At 40.8% G+C, this 18,511-nt stretch overlaps 1 protein-coding gene across 2 annotated transcripts; it reads right to left on the bottom strand.

Annotated features, from left to right (window-relative positions):
* Positions 1–6,034, bottom strand: LOC128741989 (thioester-containing protein 1 allele R1-like). Of its 2 annotated transcripts, none has more exons than XM_053838145.1 (14): positions 5,928–6,034; positions 5,133–5,319; positions 4,706–5,068; positions 4,314–4,644; positions 3,970–4,256; positions 3,532–3,632; positions 3,211–3,463; positions 2,943–3,155; positions 2,784–2,826; positions 2,305–2,724; positions 2,069–2,245; positions 470–1,737; positions 251–404; positions 1–189 (listed from the first exon to the last, which is right to left on the bottom strand). In XM_053838145.1, the coding sequence occupies exons 1-14, from the start codon at positions 5,987–5,989 to the stop codon at positions 101–103; spliced, it is 3,948 nt and encodes a 1,315-aa protein (XP_053694120.1). In that variant the 5' UTR covers positions 5,990–6,034; the 3' UTR covers positions 1–100. The 2 variants fall into 2 exon arrangements, with proteins under 2 accessions (XP_053694120.1, XP_053694122.1); XM_053838147.1 differs by having other exon boundaries at positions 4,320–4,644.
* Positions 6,035–18,511: the final 12,477 nt, after the last annotated feature.

Below are 18,511 nucleotides of genomic sequence, written 5' to 3'. Positions count from 1 at the left end.
ACTAATTCCACTAAAATGCTCAACAGAGTAGTTGCAATTTATTTGATGAATATGAATATTTTATTTTCTGTATCATAACATATTTTATTTGTCGTTTTCCTCAGCAAGACAATGTGTGACAGTCTTCGTCTTCACAAATATCGCAGAGCTGCATCACTTTTCCTTCGTACGATTCAATAGCAAAACTATCTGTAAGATTTAAAAAAATACCTTGGCGTATTAAAATATTAATGTATGACTAACAAAAAACCTTGGTTGTAAAAATCATAGACAACAACGTAAGCTGGTCGATGTAATGCTACTTTGTATTTGCGATAGGATGTCACTATGAAACAATTCTCTTCCGGTCCTAGACCGTCATAGTAAACAACTACCGAGGTGGCAGCGTATCGTAATTCAGTTTTCTGCAAAAATTAATAATATTAACTTACTTAGCATAGTGTAGCGACAGCTAGTATTTTACACCAACCCTAATTTTTTTAGACAAATCTTCCACTCCTTCCGTATCTACGATCATTCCGCTGGGGAAAAATACCTCAACTAAAGCCATACTAGAGCGGATGTACGCTTCGTTTGGGATATAACTGACGCAGATCTTCAGGTGCTGCACATGAATGGTCGTTGTATCTAGCACTGTTACATTCAAATTAAAACTTTGCTTCGACACATTAATATTTTGATAGTATTCAAAAGCTACTTGGAAGAACCCGATTACAATTCCGGTAATTTCTACATTTACCTTACGAATATCGTTTGGTATAGGTAGACTCAGAACTTCCATGGAATTTACATTGTCGATGTCAAAGGTATGACGTGCATCTGGCTTGTGTGTTACAATGACTCGATAATCATTTTTTTTGGTTGATGTTGCTGCTGAAAACTTGGCAAGTGCTTTCAACCCAACGAATGTATCTTGGGTCCCACGAAATCCACCTAAGGCAGAACGATTTCTTAGCAACCATCGCATAATAGGAAGTCCATCAACATATTTGCCCATAGCAGTGTACGATAGTAATGCGTATCCGGCAATCTCAACCTCAACCGGTGGCCGTTGCCAGTATCGTTCAACACGTTCTCTATCGAATATAGAGGTTTCTAGGAGTTTATTTAGAAAATCCTCTCTTTTCGGTCGATCACCAAGCGAAAGTGCATACGTTGACAATGCTAAATCATATTGATCAGTCATGTTGTACAGATTTGTCTCCAGAAATGCTATTGTTTTGTTTACAATTTGTTGGTGTGTTGTTGCAATGTCTTTGTTTTCCAAAAAGGCAGTTAGTACATAAGCCGTAAGTGCATAGTTCGTCGAGCGTATTCCTCCTTGCAACTCAGCATTTATAACACTGCCAACCTCATTGAATCTGCCTTCCTCAGTTTGAATGGAAACCAACCATTTAAATGCATCTTCAACTATCGTTTTATGTACTTCAATGTATTCGTCAGCTATTTTAAAGGACTTTGCTACGAAAGCTGTTAAGAATGTACTGCCTATGCTGTCTTTACCTCTCCAAATACTGAAGGAACCGTCAGATCGCTTGTATTTCAATTGTCTTTGATAACCACTTTGTAAGTAGTCAATTGGTTTTGTTCGATTTTTTTCTGAAAGCTTTCCACTTTCAGAAAGGTAGTCTAAAATAACGATATTGGAAGCAAATTTGGCTATATTTTGTTCTCCGTTCCCAGTTGGCAGATGAATCAATGGCTCCAAATTACTGATTGGTGTGTCAAACCATTTCGCTGTAACAATGAAAATAAATCTATTGTTGAAATGTACGAAAATGCACATTAAGCCAATAATATGCTATTTGTTTATTTCGTAATCAACTCTAAAAAACCGCATGCAGAGAAAACTGTTAGCAACTGAGTAATTATCCTACCAATATGTTTTCAAAAGTTTCATATTTAGTTTCCGAAGTGCAGCGTATTGCCGGCTGAACAATTATATATTTACCATCGAGTGTATACTTAATTCTGACAGATCCTTCGTCAATGTTCCTTGGAATATCAATATGCATGCTAAACCTTTGATGACCAGGTTGTACTAAATCGAAAATCCTAGTTTCATTACCTTCGTAACGTCGGCTTTCCGGGGTTACTTGTAGCATCCGTTCGACGGCATCAGAAGCGAGTAAATTGATTGCTTCAACTTTGATTGTTATTTCGCCAAGTTTCTTTGCTTTAATCCTAAACGAGATTGGTTTGCCTTTGGACTTTGGCACGAGTACAGCTTTGGTACGGCGGGTTGCTGAAAAACGAAAATTACGCTAATGTCATGCAATCAATTGACGCAAGTAAAAAACCAACTGTCATTAGAAGTCTTCTCTACGAACTCAATTTCATCATACACGTTAAATAGTGTCACATCTGCAATAACTGTGTTTTCCAGCAAGTTGAAAATCATCACGCAAATCGTAACCACTTCGTTACGCTTAATGGAGTACGGCAGATTGAGAACAATATAAAATGGCTTTTTCTTCACGCTGAACGTTTGTGGTTGTTTAATGATCCCCAATCCTAGTGTGGGGCTGAGCGCAAATCCTGAAATTTCCCAAGAGCTGATGGTATCTGGCACGTTGTGTCTGAAAATAAGTTTATCCTTAATGCCATCCATGGTATAGTTTTGCCAAAGCCAAGTTTCACGAAAGTCCTCCCTGATGGGTACAGGTTTTTGAACAATTTCGGCTAACGGGAAATGCCCTCCAAACCGCTTCAGTGCCGGATAAGCTGAATGAAAATAAATCTCTTAACTACTGAAATACTGCATCGTATTCAGCCATACATACCGAAATCTACATCAACAGTAGTTTTTAAAAACAATCCCATTGTCTGAATATAGAAATTAATGAATTAAATAATTAATTAATTGACAAAATAAGCTATGTGGTCAAATTTTCAGAAAGTCGCCAAAACCGCCTTTCAATTTTGTTTGAGCCTTTACGTACCTCGAATGGATTAAATTCATTTGGTTCCGTGCTTCCATACAGAGCCAAATCATTGAGCACATCTTTTTCAGTTAAATCATGCCCTGTGTGGCCCATCAAAAATAAACTTTGATCGATAGCTGTGAAAGCAACATAAGAATCTTTAGCGGCTTTGACGTCCACGTGGAAATGCTGACCTGGACGATACTCTTCAGCATCCAGGGTAAACGAAAACTGCAAAGTGGTTATTATTTTTATAAGTTTTTCCTGATAAACCAAATATACCTACTTCGTTATTAAACGTGTCAAAACTCAATTCCATTGAGTCATAAATTAGGAATTTGTTTATACTGAAAACAATTAGTCGTGCCTTAGGAGCCATTTGAGGCGTGAGCTTTAGCCTAAAATCGGTTGTTTTCTTATTTTGTAGCACTTCGTATCCCGAGGTGATCACACTACCTCTCGATGTGATGATATAAGCAAAATCGTCCAAAGACTCTGTGCAGCTGATTTCGAAAACGACTACAGTGTTAGCACGAATCCTGAAAGTAAATGAACAAATTTTCAATTGTACTAACAGTTCACAACAACCATGCGTAGGTATGCTTACTTTTGTTTTGATTTGAAAGCGATTTTTAGATAGCGGTTGCTTTTCAATGGGATGCTATAAATGTAATCGACATATTCATAGTCTTTGGTATTATATTTCACCTAAAAGATACATTTTGAAATGAAAATGCAAAAAAAAACCCTGTCATAAAGTTTTAATAGAATGTGACAAAAATTATAAGCTAGAAGATAATTATCCCGATTTTTCTTTGGGGTTGTTAACCACTCTTCAAAACTTTTTATTGATAATATTTTTAGGATTGCTGAAAAAACTTCCTTGGATATTTATATATTCTACGATGCTTGAGTTACGAGTCCATAAATTATACCCGTGATACAAACTTTCATAAAATTTTTGGACCACATTGTAAAATAAGTTTGTAAAATCTCTCACACATTTATTTAACACATGCGACATGTACTTTTCATTTTCGCTCACCCGAATTTCCATTGTATCAGAATTTTTTGGCGGTTCTAAGCCCAGTGAAATTAGACCCTTACGGAGAGTAGCCTGCATTGCAACTTCGCTCTCCAAGGAATCCCCTTCATAATTTATTAAAATTGCTGCAACAGTCTCCTCGGGTGCTGGTTCGCCATTATGATCCGTTATCGATAAATCCACTTGATACGGCAAACCGGGTCTAAACCAGGGCATAGACTTGATCAACGAAACTCTATATGGATGTTTATATATGGGTATTACTTCCACGATATTCACTGTATGATCTACGGTATAACATATTTTCTAAATAATCGAAATACGAATTCCATGAGATCAATTACTTGTACATGTTTCCACTACTTCCACCCTGACGGAAACATCCCTGCGGTATAGATAAGGATCTTCGATGTCTAAAGCATAAGGTAAATCAAAATTCACGGTGATTATTCCGGAAATATCCTGGTTTCTTATTGTCATATCAGGTCGCTCCATTTCACCGTACAAAAACAAATCCACTCGAACAGTCCCATCGACCGCCTCACCGAATGTATATGCTGCTGATACAGTCACGCTAACCTTTTTCTCGTCAATCAGTAAAATTTTAGAGGGATATGCTTTGACAAAGAACTTTGGCAGTACGTACTCTCGCACTTCAATTTGTTTTGCCACTTTCTGAAAAATAAACAGATTTATATTCGACAAGCCTCTTGTTTTTACTATTCTTTAAATATACATAATCCCCAGCTATCACCGTCAAGCTCCAATTGCCTAAGGCCGGTAGAGTTGGCAGATTTACGGTTGACTGAAAGATTCCATTGTTCAATTTAGCATGCTTCCAATGTCTAATGGAAGTTTCTTTTGAATCTTCAAGGTTAATATCTACAGTATTGTAGCTCGTCACTGGGCGCGTATCGGCATCTATTGCAATAACCCGAAACCTAAGAACATCTCCAGGTGTGTAGACGGGTTTATCAGTTTGTATAAAGATCGACGAGCTTTTCTTATCATACAGTAACTCAATTATTTCATTAAAAACGAAACTATCCTCTAGACTTCGTACCGATAAACTGTATTCAGCCTCGGGAATGGCCCCTACCTACAAAAATGTGCTTGCTTTAGTATGCATCAATCGAATTAAAAGCGGGACGGAAAAGACTCACCTGGAAGGTCACATATTTTCCTGTGTTGCTGGAAAGTTTTATCTCGTTTGTTTCAATCGAAACGGTAACCCCTTCCCATAATCCTTCCAATTCCAGCTTCAATCGGAGATTATTTGTAAATGAATTGCTGAAGGCTATGCTATATGCATTGTTTGCTCGAATAAATTTTGGACCAATGACTACCAATCTGAAAGTTAGTCAATGAAATGTTTAATTAGTTGGCCGCGCTTCTGAGGATGGAGGACCACGCCAGAAAGAGGACAGAGATTGTGTAGAATTCCAGGCTAATGGCACGCGCAAGTTCTAGGAGATGATAAAGCAACCTCATAATGGTCATACACCGAAACCTGACACGTGTATGGGATATTTGTTGACAAACGAGCTAGGTGGTCGAGGCGAGGTGGTAAGTTCAAAAACTGGTTGAAAACGCTACTAATAACGCAAGTGTTCGTTTAAGCACTGAACATAAAATGCCAGACTCCTACAGCAGTTTGCGTTTATTTTAGCTAAGCTACAAAAATAAAATATGGTGATTACGTTTTTGAAAATTTCCAATCTTATCATTCTTTTTTACTGGTAAAGGAAATTAAACGCACATCGTTGTTATTCAGTTAGAGCGCAAGTTAATTCGATTTATTATAATAAAAAAATGCTTGAATTGTCAGGGGTTATGACCATTTCCCTGTGGATCAATAATACTTCATTATTTTGTTGCTGCTACGTTCACGGCACGGGGTATTTCCCAGAATTCTCGCTTAATGTTGTTATAGGAGATAAATAAACACAATCACTAACCCTTGACTTTCGCAAAGCACCGCGATCAAACCGCAACCGAGCAAAATTTGAAACAACCACATAGTAAACGCTTCTTCTGGTTAGTTGACCTTTCAAAACACTCTAATATTCGCACATCCGTTTCTCACGGCGGTCACTGCCGTTGTGATCTACCGCTGGACGACCAGAAGTGAATATATGTTTCACATTCTTATCAATAGGGTGGCACTTTCTGAGAGTAGGGTCATATTCTACAAATTATAATTTAGTGATACTAAAGCCTCCCAGTTGGCTTTGAGGTATGACGCAGCCCTTATAAGCCAATCGTCGTATGTTCGAATCTCGACTGGGAGAGGCTGTTGAAGTCAATAGGATCGTAGCAACTGGCCCTGCAATTGTCCTGCACTGTAACAGCTGGCTGCGAAGTCTGTCGTATAAAAACAGAAGGTCAAGTTTCGATAACGAAATGTAGCACCTAGTGATGTCCGAAATTTTCAATTATTCGATTACCGAATAATCGGTGAGCGTTGTCTGCACTAATCGATTAATTCAACTATTCGTGTCACTAGTATTTGATTAAAAATATTCGAATATTTCTTTGATTAATTCGATTAATCGAACGATTAGGAACGATTAACGAGCATTATTCGGGCATTATTCGTACTCATTGAACTATTCGATCAATTCAACTAGTCGTGCCGACAGTATTCGATTAAAAATTATTGGAATATTCCATGTGTTATTCGATTAGTTGAATTAATCGAACGATTAACGGACATCACTACTAGCACCTAGGCTTTGTTTTGCTTTGCTTTGATACTAAATCCGTAAGTATTTATTTATTTATGTTACCATTTCCAGGTTAAATGAGTAAACAGTTCTGCTTGACCTACGATGGAAATCTCTCCAAGTAGTGCCTGCCATTCGCGGTTCATTTTTTTTTTTGACGTAGAACTAGGTCTTACGGCTAGTTTTGAGATAGGGTGTCATTCCAAAAAATCGAAAAATGCGAGCGTCACGGAAAATGATAGGTTTTGAGCGCTAATAGCTCAGCGGTTTTCCGATCGAATTTCAATATTCTTACACCAATCGACCGGAAAATCTTCTAAGAATTGATCCAAATGAAGAAAAGAATGGATTATTGATGTTGACCTATTGAAAAATTGAAAATAATGAACATATGTTTTACCAGAATTCTCGCTTCGTGATTGGTTGTTGTGTTAGCCTCTAACTGCTTAGTGGGGTGGGGGGGTTTGAGAGGAATTTATGTTGCTTACACCGGTACAGTCACAACAATGCTTATTATCACCACGTAACTCGCGCGAACACAGAAACGGATATCGAAACAATATGCAAAGTTTAACCAAGAGAAAAACTTACCAGTTCAATTGCTGCTGTTAAAAGGCTAAATAAAATAGAAAAAGCAAAATTCTCAAAAGAAACCAAAAGAAGAGGACTGAATACTCCTTTCGAGTTCGGTAAGCGGAAATCAGGGAAGTTAGTGGCGGATAATATTGCTTAAACCCAACGTTATAATCACTATTACAATTTTTATTGTTCCCTATCCCGAGAATTCTCACGGCCCCAATTAAGTTTACTTGCGCGAATTCGTTTTGGTGTACTAGAGGGGCGAGCGGTTGCTCCTTCTTCTCTGCGGTCTTCCCTCACCGCCGGCAATGGTCAAGCCGGCAGGACTAGGCTGAACTAAGCAGCCGAAGCAAACGAATCCACCAGAGTCTGCACTTCCTGGCCACCGATTTATTGACGTTCCGGTGATGAATGGGTCTGCACCTTGAACGATGTTCGTAGCTTAGTGGTCGTAATTTTAGATGCGGATGCGGTGTTCTTGTGTTGCACTTTTGGTGACTGTCGAAGAAACGGTCCAAATTTCTGGAACTAAAACACAAAAGGCCCCTCAAGGACCTACGAGCGCATTAGATATCTCACCGTACTAGCCCTACACCTATTTCCCCGTACACCAGCATTTTTATTTAAAAATGTTTACCTTTTGTTTTTTGCTACTAACAATCACTTGTCTTCTCGGATATTGGATTAAATTGTACTATCACAATAGCTATACTTAACAAACATACTTTCACAATAATATTCTTTTAAGATTGCACAATTAACTTTGACTTACTTTTGAATTTGAACAAAACAACATTATCTTCCGTCAGAATTTAATTTTAAAAACTATACAACGTTAAAAAAATCACCGTCGCGCACTTGTGTTTTCTTTTGGATTGCAAGAAAGAATAAAGCTTCATTTTACGGATTGGCCTTTTTAAAGCTTTTCAAGTTTAAAAGCGGGTTTAAAAGTCAACCTATTGAATTGGCAACAATCCTCTTGGTTAGCATCCTGTGGTATTGAACACCGTGTTCGTATTTATCGACGTATCTGTGAGCGTATTAGTGTCTGAGTGGTCCGTCCATCCATGGACTTGGAGGGTTACCACCCTTACAGTTGCAAATCGGGGTGGGGATAGTAAGCAAAGCTTTCCTACTGAGTGACCCTTCCGCCTAGAAGGCTTGGAATGTTATCACCCATATAGGTGACTGTATGCCGTCTCGGTAAAGTGATCCCGCCTGAGTGACCCTTCCATCTAACAGATTTGGAGTGTTATTACCCACACAGTTGATAGCTTATCCGAGGCTGGTTGTTAGCAATGAGAGACATTCGCATCAGAGAAAACTTTCCCCTGTAAACCATCCCTCCGTCCAGAAGACTTGGAGGGCTATCGTTCACACAACCGACAGCTTACTCAGATGTAGACTTAGGGCTTTAGGATTAAAGAAGTTCGAGCAGGTTGAGATCTTAAATTGGCAAAGCTACTTATTTAAAATTTGTAACCGAAAGGTTACAGTTGGAAATGACGTCTTCGAAGTAGAAACGCGTTTTCACGCTTCGACTTATAATTCAGTCAATTTTCAATAGATTTCCAAGATATTTACACCAATTCATCGGAAAATCGATTGAAAATATTGAAAATACAGAAAACAATTGATTTTCAATGTGCGTCATTGAAAAATTGAATTATTTTCATATTTTTGCCTTCCCTCGTCAGTGCTTCCCTAGCCCTAGCACGGATGACAGAAATATATACGATATAAGCTATGGGTTAAGCTTCCTTATGATTGTATTTAATTTACGCCCTATAGAATACTTACTTTTTTTTACTTATGTGTCCATGTCCGCCGGTCTGGCAGAACAAAGGGATGAAATCAGAAATCTCCACTGCTGACGGTTACCCGCTATGGCTTTTAGGTACCTGTCGCCAGGACAGGTTCTCGTCTACAGCCCGGATGTCATTAGCTAGGCTGCGTCGCCATGAGCCTCTGGGTCTGCCTCTTCCACGCTGTCCTTGTGGATTCCAGTCGAGCGCTTCTCTGCAAACCTCGTTCGCTCCTTTCCTCAAGGTGTATCCGATCCACTTCCACCTACGTTCACGAATTTCTGTGGCTATCGGCCGTTGATGACACCGACGATGGAGTTCCTCATTGGATATCCAGTTATCAGGCCACCAGGCACGAATGATGTATCGCAGGCACCGGTTAATGAATACCTGCAGTTTTTGCGTTGTCTCCGCTGAGACGCACTACGTTTCGCAGGTATACAGCAGTACGGATTTAACGTTTGAATTAAAGATTCGGGTTTTCGTACGTAGAGTGATCTGGTTTGAGCGTCAAATGTTTCGCAGACCTGCAAAGGCAAAGGCCTGGCCTTCCTGATCCGTGTGGCTATATCAGTCTTGGTACCACCATCGGGCGTTGTTTGGCTACCAAGTTATTGAAAGGCGTCTACCTGCTCAACTTGATGTCCCGCTACTGTGAAGTTGGTGGAATTGTCAGTGTTCACTACCATAGACTTAGTTTTCGCTACATTGACTGTGAGACCTGCAGCCTGGGAGCTCTCGGAGATGTCATCTAACATGCTCTGCATATCGTTTCGGCATTGTGTGAGCGAGACAATGTCGTCGGCTAAGTCGAGGTCATTTAGCTGCTCCATCGTTAGAGGATTCCAAGGCAATCCTCGATTTGGTCTACTGTCAATTGCTCCAACTAATATCTCATCCATAACGATGAGAAACAGAAGCGGTGATAAAATGCAGCCCTGTCTCACGCCAGCAGTAACTCTTATAGGGTCAAAACCTTGCACTAGAACGCCTCGTACTGAGCCTCGATGAGATGGACTAACTTATCTGGAACTCCTCTACGCCTAAGTGCGCCCCAGATGTTTTCATGATTGAGTCGGTCGAACGCCTTTTCGAAGTCAACGAACACCAGCAGAAGAGAGTACTGGAATTCGTTGATCCGCTCCAATATAATGCGGAGCGTTGTGATATGGTCTACGCATGATCGGCCAGCACGGAATCCTGCTTGCTGCCGCCGGAGAGTAGCGTCGATCTTCTCCTGGATCCGGTTGAGGATTACCTCATAGAGTACTTTGAGAGTAATACAGAGCAACGTGATGCCCAGCCAGTTACCGCATTCCATTAGGTCTCCTTTCTTAGGGATTTTGACCAATATGCCCTGCATCCAGTCCACCGGAAATGTTGCGGTTTCCCAAATATTGCTGAAAAGCTGATGTATCATTTGGGCTGACAAAGATGGGTCAGCTTTGAGCATTTCGGCTGAAATACGATCTATCCCTGGTGCTCTATTGGATTTCATACTCTTGATGGCTGCTACAATTGCATCCATCGATGGCGCCTCCGAGTTGACGCGATTAATTCGACGAACTGTAGGCGTCATACGCTGCTGGTTTTGTTGGTCTCTGACATTTGAAACTCGGAAGAGTTGTTCAAAATGTTCAGTCCATCGCTTAAGCTGTTCTGTACGGTCAGTCAATAGCTGACCAGCTCTGTCCTTTAGCGGCATCTTTGTATCCATCCTGGCACCACTAAGGCGGCGAGAAATATCGTACAACAAACGGATATCACCATTGGCGGCGGCGGTTTCTCCTTGTTGGGTTAGGAAGTTAGTCCAGGCTCTCTTGTCCCGCCTACAAGCACGTTTAACAGCCCTCTCCAGTTCGGCGTATCGTTGACGGGCAGCTGTCTTAGCCGATCTGGTTCGCGCTCGCTCAATGCCGGCTTTCGCCTCTCTCCGCTCGTCGATCTTCCTCCAAGTTTCATCCGAAATCCACTCCCTCCGCCCACTGCGCGCTTTGCCGAGGGTTTCATCACTGGTCGTGATGAAGGCGTTCTTGATGCCGGTCCATTGCTCTTCGACGGTTCCACCAGGTGGTAACTCCGAGGCTCGAGATTCAAGTTGTTTAACAAAGGCCCTTTTCACCTCAGGATTCTCCAATCGGCGGACGTCGTAGCGGCACCCAACTTTCTTCTCTCGTCGTTGGACACGTGCGACGCGCAGACGTATCTTAGCGATAACAAGATGATGGTCGGATGCAATGTCAGCGCTGCGTTTGTTGCGTACATCAAGAAGGCTCCTTCTCCATTTCCGGCTGATGCAGATGTGGTCGATTTGGTTTTCTGTTCGGCCGTCGCGGGAAACCCACGTGACCTTATGTACTGGTCTATGGGGGAAGAGCGATCCACCAATGACCATGTCGTTATTACCACAGAATTCTGTAAACAGCTCCCCGTTTTCGCTCATCTCTCCTAGGCCATGGCGTCCCATGACGCGTTCAAGGTCCGCGTTGTTTTAGCCAATCTTCGCGTTGAAGTCGCCCATGTGAATTTAGATGTCCCCCTTCGGGATTTTCTCAACCACGCTGTTCAGCTGGCTGTAAAAACTCTCTTTCTCCTGCAGGTCGGCAGCATCTGTTGGCGCATAGCACTGGATTGCCGTAAGGTTCCTAACCCGTGTTCTGAATCTGGCAACGATTATTCGCTCATTTATCGGTTCCCACTTCATCAGGGTCGCATGTGCCCCTGGGTTCAGTAGGAATACAACTCCTCTTTCTCGAGTAGCATTTTCACCTCGTATGCCAGAGTAGAGCAAGACTTGCCCGGATGATGTCCTGTGTTCGCCAGTACCCGGCCAGCGGACCTCGCTCAGCCCCAGGATTTAAAGCTTCAGGCGGCTAGCTTCCCTTGCAAGTTGAGCCAGCTTGCCCTGCTGGGCAAGGGTCAGTATATTCCATGTTCCGATTCGTGTCCGTGTTTTCATGCTAAAGGTCGTTGCCAATAATCCGGAGAGATTTCTTCTTTCATTTTCGGTAACTTTTTGTGTGTTCTGGTACAGTAGGCTGTTAACCTAAGGTCCTTATCCCGCTGGTGGGGCTGCCATCTTAATGTGGGCGGGAGCCACTGTGCCCCCTTTCCCGTTAGCATACGACAACCGAAGTTGTGTACCCCAGCCGGCACCTCGTGGAGGTAGGAATAGGAGTTAATGAACAGAGGTTATGGAATGCACATGTTCACCCTTTGCCAGCCGGAGAAATAAGAAGACGAATAATTCTATCACGATTTATATTTTCACACTCATTTTTGCATGTAAAATATTGTTTTATATTTTTATCACTATTCTTAGCATGAGGCAATAACCTTATTTACGTGAGGGTCAATACCGGTGTAGCGGCTAGCATTCACGCCTCTCACACCGAGGACCGTGGTTCAATTCCCAACCCGGCAGAAGTCACGAATGGCCCGAGTTGTTAAAGTGACTATAATTAAACAAAAAAAATCTTATTTTTTTGTTTCTTCTGTCATTCGTCCTATCAGCAATATAGGGTTTTTTCTAATTCCCGTCGTAATAAGTAAAGCCATTCTAATTTTCATCATTTGTTGGATGGATTTAATGAATACTCCAAAAGTTCTTGTGCTGATTTGACTAAAACAAACTTACCTTCCGATCCGTGAACTTTGAAATCACTGAAAAGCGACTTTTTTTCCATGTTGGGTATTTTTATCACTGCGACCATTTGTTTGATCTATTGTGATATATTCCCCGTTTTATTGTAGCTATGTTGTCAAGATGACGCACCACTAGCAGAAGTGATTGTCATTGTTTGACTAATAGCATTTGTCCAGCCCGGTGATGCACTTCGGATGAAGTGCACTACTGCGCTGGGAGTTGTTCTCCAAATATCAGAGGGTTCTAACAGCCCTCTTTCGAAGAACCTTAATCTTTTATTGAGAATTGCTGGACATCGGCATAACAGGTGTTCCGAGTCTTCTTTTTCTATGCCGCAGAAGCGACATATATCATCATGAAGTTTTCCCATTAGCTTCAGATGATAGCGGCTCGGACAATGTCCTGTTATAAGACCAGTATAAATTCTTAGATCTTTCTTCGAAAGCTCCAGTATTTTGCGAGTAATTGAAACGTTTGGAGAGATGAAACGTTTCGACTGCCTAGCATTGAAAGTGTTATTCCAATTTGATTCCACTTTCGTACATTCCCATGCTTTTAGCTCCATTTTTAAAGCAGAAGCAGATAAGCAACAGAAGGGCTCAGGTCCTACAAATTGATAAGATGATCCGAGTCTTGCTAGTGCATCAGCTCTCTCATTTCCATCAATTCCACAGTGACCTGGGACCCAGTACAAGTTGACTTGATTACGACGAGACAATTTTTGGAGTGATTGAATACATTCCCAGACAAGTTTTGATGTGCATGTCGCCGACTTTAGAGCGTTAAGAGCTGCTTGGCTGTCGGACATGATGCATTAATTTGAATGTTTATAGTTCCTGCGCAAGCACACAAGCTTGGAATACAGTTGGCCATCTGCCCATAGAAATTGACATGTCTATTCCTGGGCCAGTGACTCCTGCTCCCACTTGATTGTCCATTTTTGAACCATCTGTATAGAAAACTGTCGAGCCTGGACGAATATCGGGACCACCATCTTCCCGGGAATCACGTCTAGGCTCAAATACACGAAATATTACAATATTACTGGTTACAAGAGGATTTATACTAATAGTTTTTAGAATACTGAGATGACCTGTTAAGTCCCCTTCAAAAAGGTTCTTTGATCTTTTGATCCTCAGAGCACTTTTTTCAGCTTCTAATTGTATAAACTGATGCAATGGAAGTATATAGAGTAAAGCATCCACTGCCTTCGAAGGTGTACTTCTCATTGCACCTGTTATTGAGAGAGTGGCTAGCCTTTGAAGTTTTTCCAGCTTTGTTTGGGTAGTTTTCTCTTTCGTTTTTGGCCACTAGACCAACGAAGCATAGGTAATCCTGGGTCTGACAATGGCCGAATAGATCCAATGGATCATCTTCGGTTTCAGTCCCCATTGCTTACCAAACGTTCTTTTACATATCCATAGAGCATTTGTTGCTTTGTTTACTGCTTGCTCTAGATGTGTGTTCCAATTGAGTTTTCTGTCAAGAAATACTCCAAGATATTTAACAGTGTCTGAAAGTTTTAAAAGTGTTCCTTTCAATCTGATGTTATTTAATGTAAATTTTTTCCTTCTCGTAAATGGTATGATAGTAGTTTTATTGGCATTTATGCTGAGACCCTGCCTATCACACCATGATGAAATCAAATTTAAAGCCATTTGCATTCGGTCAGCGATAATAGAATAAAAGCGACTATTAAAGCATATTATTGCAATTACGCAACTGACTTTATTTCTAAAATTCGTCGTGCCGTTTTAAAATCCGTCCATCAAAATTTTTCATCGTCCGAACTAAAAATCACAACAATGTTTACGAAGCTAACGCGCATGTATTTGTGTAGGATGGCATGACAAATGTTGTTTTCCTGGCTGTATAATAACGAAAATGCCTTACGTGAGCTATTTTCATTTAAGAAATAACGGAAATTAAAACGATTAGTCGACATTGTCTTCTTCGTCGCACGAAAAAACGTAGGAAATTTGCTGATAGGACTTCTTTAATGATAAAAAGCATTAAATAGATCTCAGCTCACTTTGATTGATCGCATGTGATAGACAACAAACTAAAATATTAGAGAATAACTAGTTTTGCATTGTGGGTCATAAAAATGCTGACATTTTTAATAATTTGTGTTGGATAGGACGGAAATAGGCAATTACGACGATGTAGCAACATACTCTAGTTGTCTAGATTCATTTATGACCGCGAATTCAAATTCTTTGCATTGCAGTGGACATATTATATGAGGACTATACCCTGACATGAAGGTTTTTGGAATACAAACAATAAGTATAGAATTTTTCTGAAATAATGAGTTCAAGAACTTGCTATAAGAAAATTTCTCAACCTTTTAATTAATTTCATATCTATACCCGCATACCAGGATTGGCATAAGATTTTCGAGCTGTATTTCCGTCATTACTATCGCTGTATCCTCCAGATTTCCTCCAACCTCTAAAATCTAGTCAATATGCAATATGGACCATACATTTGAAGTAGCTTATCCAACCATGTAATGGAGATATCCCATAGTTAAGATATCCTACGTTTACTTTGAGTGTTTTGTCTATATTGTTGAATTCTGATATAGTAGCCTTACAAGCGTAATATCTGTGCTCTGCGCTACTCTGCGCTGAATGAGACTATATCCATTTGAAAGCTCATATTTTACGCTAACTTTTACCGGTAGTGTCAATAGTGGCGAACCTTGGCTTCAAAACTTTTAAGCATGTTTTACGCGAAAATATGGCACTTTTTAATGAAAATTAAAATTGTGGCAAACTATAATAAAATTACTGCATACTCAATTAATGGGCTTTATTCAGCACTATTTTTTGAAGAACTTTTCCTTAGACACCGTTGAAATCCGAGCTACCATTAGACCTCTAGCATGTTTTGAAATATTGGGTTATTTTTCAAAAAAACGCTAAAACATGCTGAGATAACATACTTTCAAAATTCATAGAAAATTCAAATTTTGTCATATTGATCTAAAACTTTGGATTCGAACACTTCAATAGTAGAGAATCACAGGAAAAATACAACGGAGCGTCGAAATGAACTTTAATTTTGTGGCTGCTGGCCAGCGATTCCCCACTGTGGCAATGGTGTTGCCGGCGAAACATGTATTGACAGAATTATTACTACAGCATTATCATCACAGTCTTTTGCACGCCGGACTACAATTATTATTAGCTACGGTTAGGCAACGATTTTGGCCATTGGGCGGTCGAACGTGGCGAGGAAAATTATACATCGGTGTCAAAGGTGGTTTCGTGCAAAACCAAGGGCTATCAGGCAGCAAATGGGTGAACTGCCGGCAGCGTGAGGAACAGTTTCAAGACCATTTGCAAAATGCGGAGTGGACTATTTTGGTCCTGTTTACATTCGAGCGGGAAGACGACAAACCGCAATAAAAACTTATGTGGCGATATTTGTTTGCATGAGCACCAAGGCGGTACACATGGAACATGTGTCCGACCTATCAACAGAGCGGTTCCTACAGGCACTGCGCAGATTTTTCGCCAGACGAGGTAGGCCATTGGACATGTATTCCGACTACGGGACCAATTTTGTCGGGGCTAGGATTCAGCTACGAGAACTATTTGCGCTACCAAAGGATTCTCAACATCAACAAGCTGTGGCCAGGGAGTGCTCGTCGAAGGGCATTCAATGGCATTTCAACCCGCCATCAGCCCCGCACTTTGGAGGGCTGTGGGAGGCGGCCGGTGTTGGTGCAGGTGAAAGCATGCTTAAACTCTAGGCTAGTAACACCAATGTCTGATGATCCGTTGAACTTGCGGCCATTGACACCAGCACATTTTTTGACTGGTGAATCTCTTCAAGCCGTCCCGGAACCAGATTACAGTACTGTTCCGTTGAATCGTCTCAGCCATTGGCAATTAGTCCAGCGTCAGTTGCAAGACTTTTGAAAACGTTGGAAAACGGAATCCTTGGTACAGCTTCAGAACCGATCGAAATATTGGGAGCTGCCAGTGAAGGTGGAAATTGGTCGACTGGTGGTTATTATGTATGCTAATCAGCCGCCAATGCGATAGAAGCTGGGACTAATCCACGAACTACATCCACGAACAGATGAGGTCGTCATCAGAGTCGTCACAATCAAAACTGCTACAGGTTATCTTACGCGACCTGTTAAGAGAACTGTGTCCTGAGGTAGGAGTCAGGTTGAGAGTACAACGTTGTCGGAGTCAAGCCAGTCATCGTTCCAATTCAATATTGTCATCCAGTGCGTCGAAGAGAATACTCTCACTCCTTTTCTCTCAGAAGTCTAACTACTTCAGGGCGGGTGAAGATGTTTGGTAACTCTATGTAGAGCGGTTAGACAAAATGATCGGGACAGGTAAAATTTTGATGAAATTCAAACGGCCATTACTTCCACAAAATTGGAAATTTGTAGGTGAAACTAATTGCATTCGACGGGGAAATCTTTCTAGTTTTTCTGAAATATTTCAAGATTCGCAATAGTTAGCGAACACCGGAGATATTCCGGGTTATCTGGGGGTATGTCGAAAACTGGTTTTTTCATCGCTTGTATTTTTTTCTGTCATATAAATTTATTCATATTCATATTTTACCCCAAAACTTGATTTCATTTCCAGTCGATTGGTGAAAAAAGAACAGAAATCTGACGAGAAACAACCAAGGTATGGCCATTTTCGTAAAAACAGTACTAGTAGCATCTATTGCTCTGGCCAGTTTAGGACATGACGCAAACCATGTCAATATGAGCATCAAACGTTAAGGTATTATGAGCCATTGACACTGGAAGCATTTCCAGGTTCGCAGCGTGCCATGGCAACCCTGTAGCAGGTTCTAGGTACCGCCGCGGGAGTGGTCGTTTTAGGGAATATTCGAAATCATGTCAATATTGGTGTCAAACTTCAGGATTTTTAACCCTCGTGAATTTTTGAAGTTTGACATCCATGTTGGAATGGATTTGGTAATGTTTTAGAATGGTCATAAAGGTAATAATTACTGGCAACATTTCCAGAACTGATTTCACTAAAATTACCATATCTCGGTTGTTTCTCGTCGGATTTCCGTTCTTTTTCGACCAATCGGCTGGAAATGAAATCTAGTTTTGGGATAAAATATGAAAATTAATAAATTTTCATAACGAAAAAAGATACAGGTGATTAAAAAAATCAGTTTTAGACATATCCCCAGGCAACCCAGAATATCTCCGGTGTCCGCTGACTATTGCAAATTTTGAAATATTTTAGGAAAACTAGGAAAATTTTCCCGTCGAATGCAATTAGTTTCATCTAGAAATGTTCAATTTTGTAACAGTTATGGCCGTTTGAATTTCATCAAAATTTTACCTGTCCCGATCATTTTGTCTAACCCCTGTATATATCCGAACGCACGCAGCCAAAATCGATCAATCAATAAGCGAGAGGGAACTAGTTGGAGTGACCGGAGCACGTCCATAACTATGCAGCCCTTAACGCTATCGTCATATCTCAGGAGAGTGGATGCTGCATAATCGAATCTGATCAGAGGGAGATCAGTCACTTCCGATCAACGGTCAAAATCGGACGCTAGAGGTCGATCCTCCATCCCAAGCAATTAAACATTTGTCGTCTTAGTTTAAGCCAATTACTTAGTTATATTAATATACATTCGATAAGTAAAGACAGTGTGTTTCCGTAACTATTCGGTATTTTAAATCAATTTCGGTGGTGACAATCAAGGCACGATCCAGGGACGGATCAACGGACGGAAATCCGGTTGCACGGAATAACCGGCTAATTCTCCATACT

This window comes from Sabethes cyaneus, chromosome 3 (genome assembly GCF_943734655.1).
Source record: "Sabethes cyaneus chromosome 3, idSabCyanKW18_F2, whole genome shotgun sequence".
Taxonomy (NCBI): Eukaryota; Metazoa; Arthropoda; class Insecta; order Diptera; family Culicidae; genus Sabethes; species Sabethes cyaneus.
The sequence above is the reverse complement of the archived record's forward strand: the minus strand, read 5'-3'. Positions and strand labels throughout refer to the sequence as shown.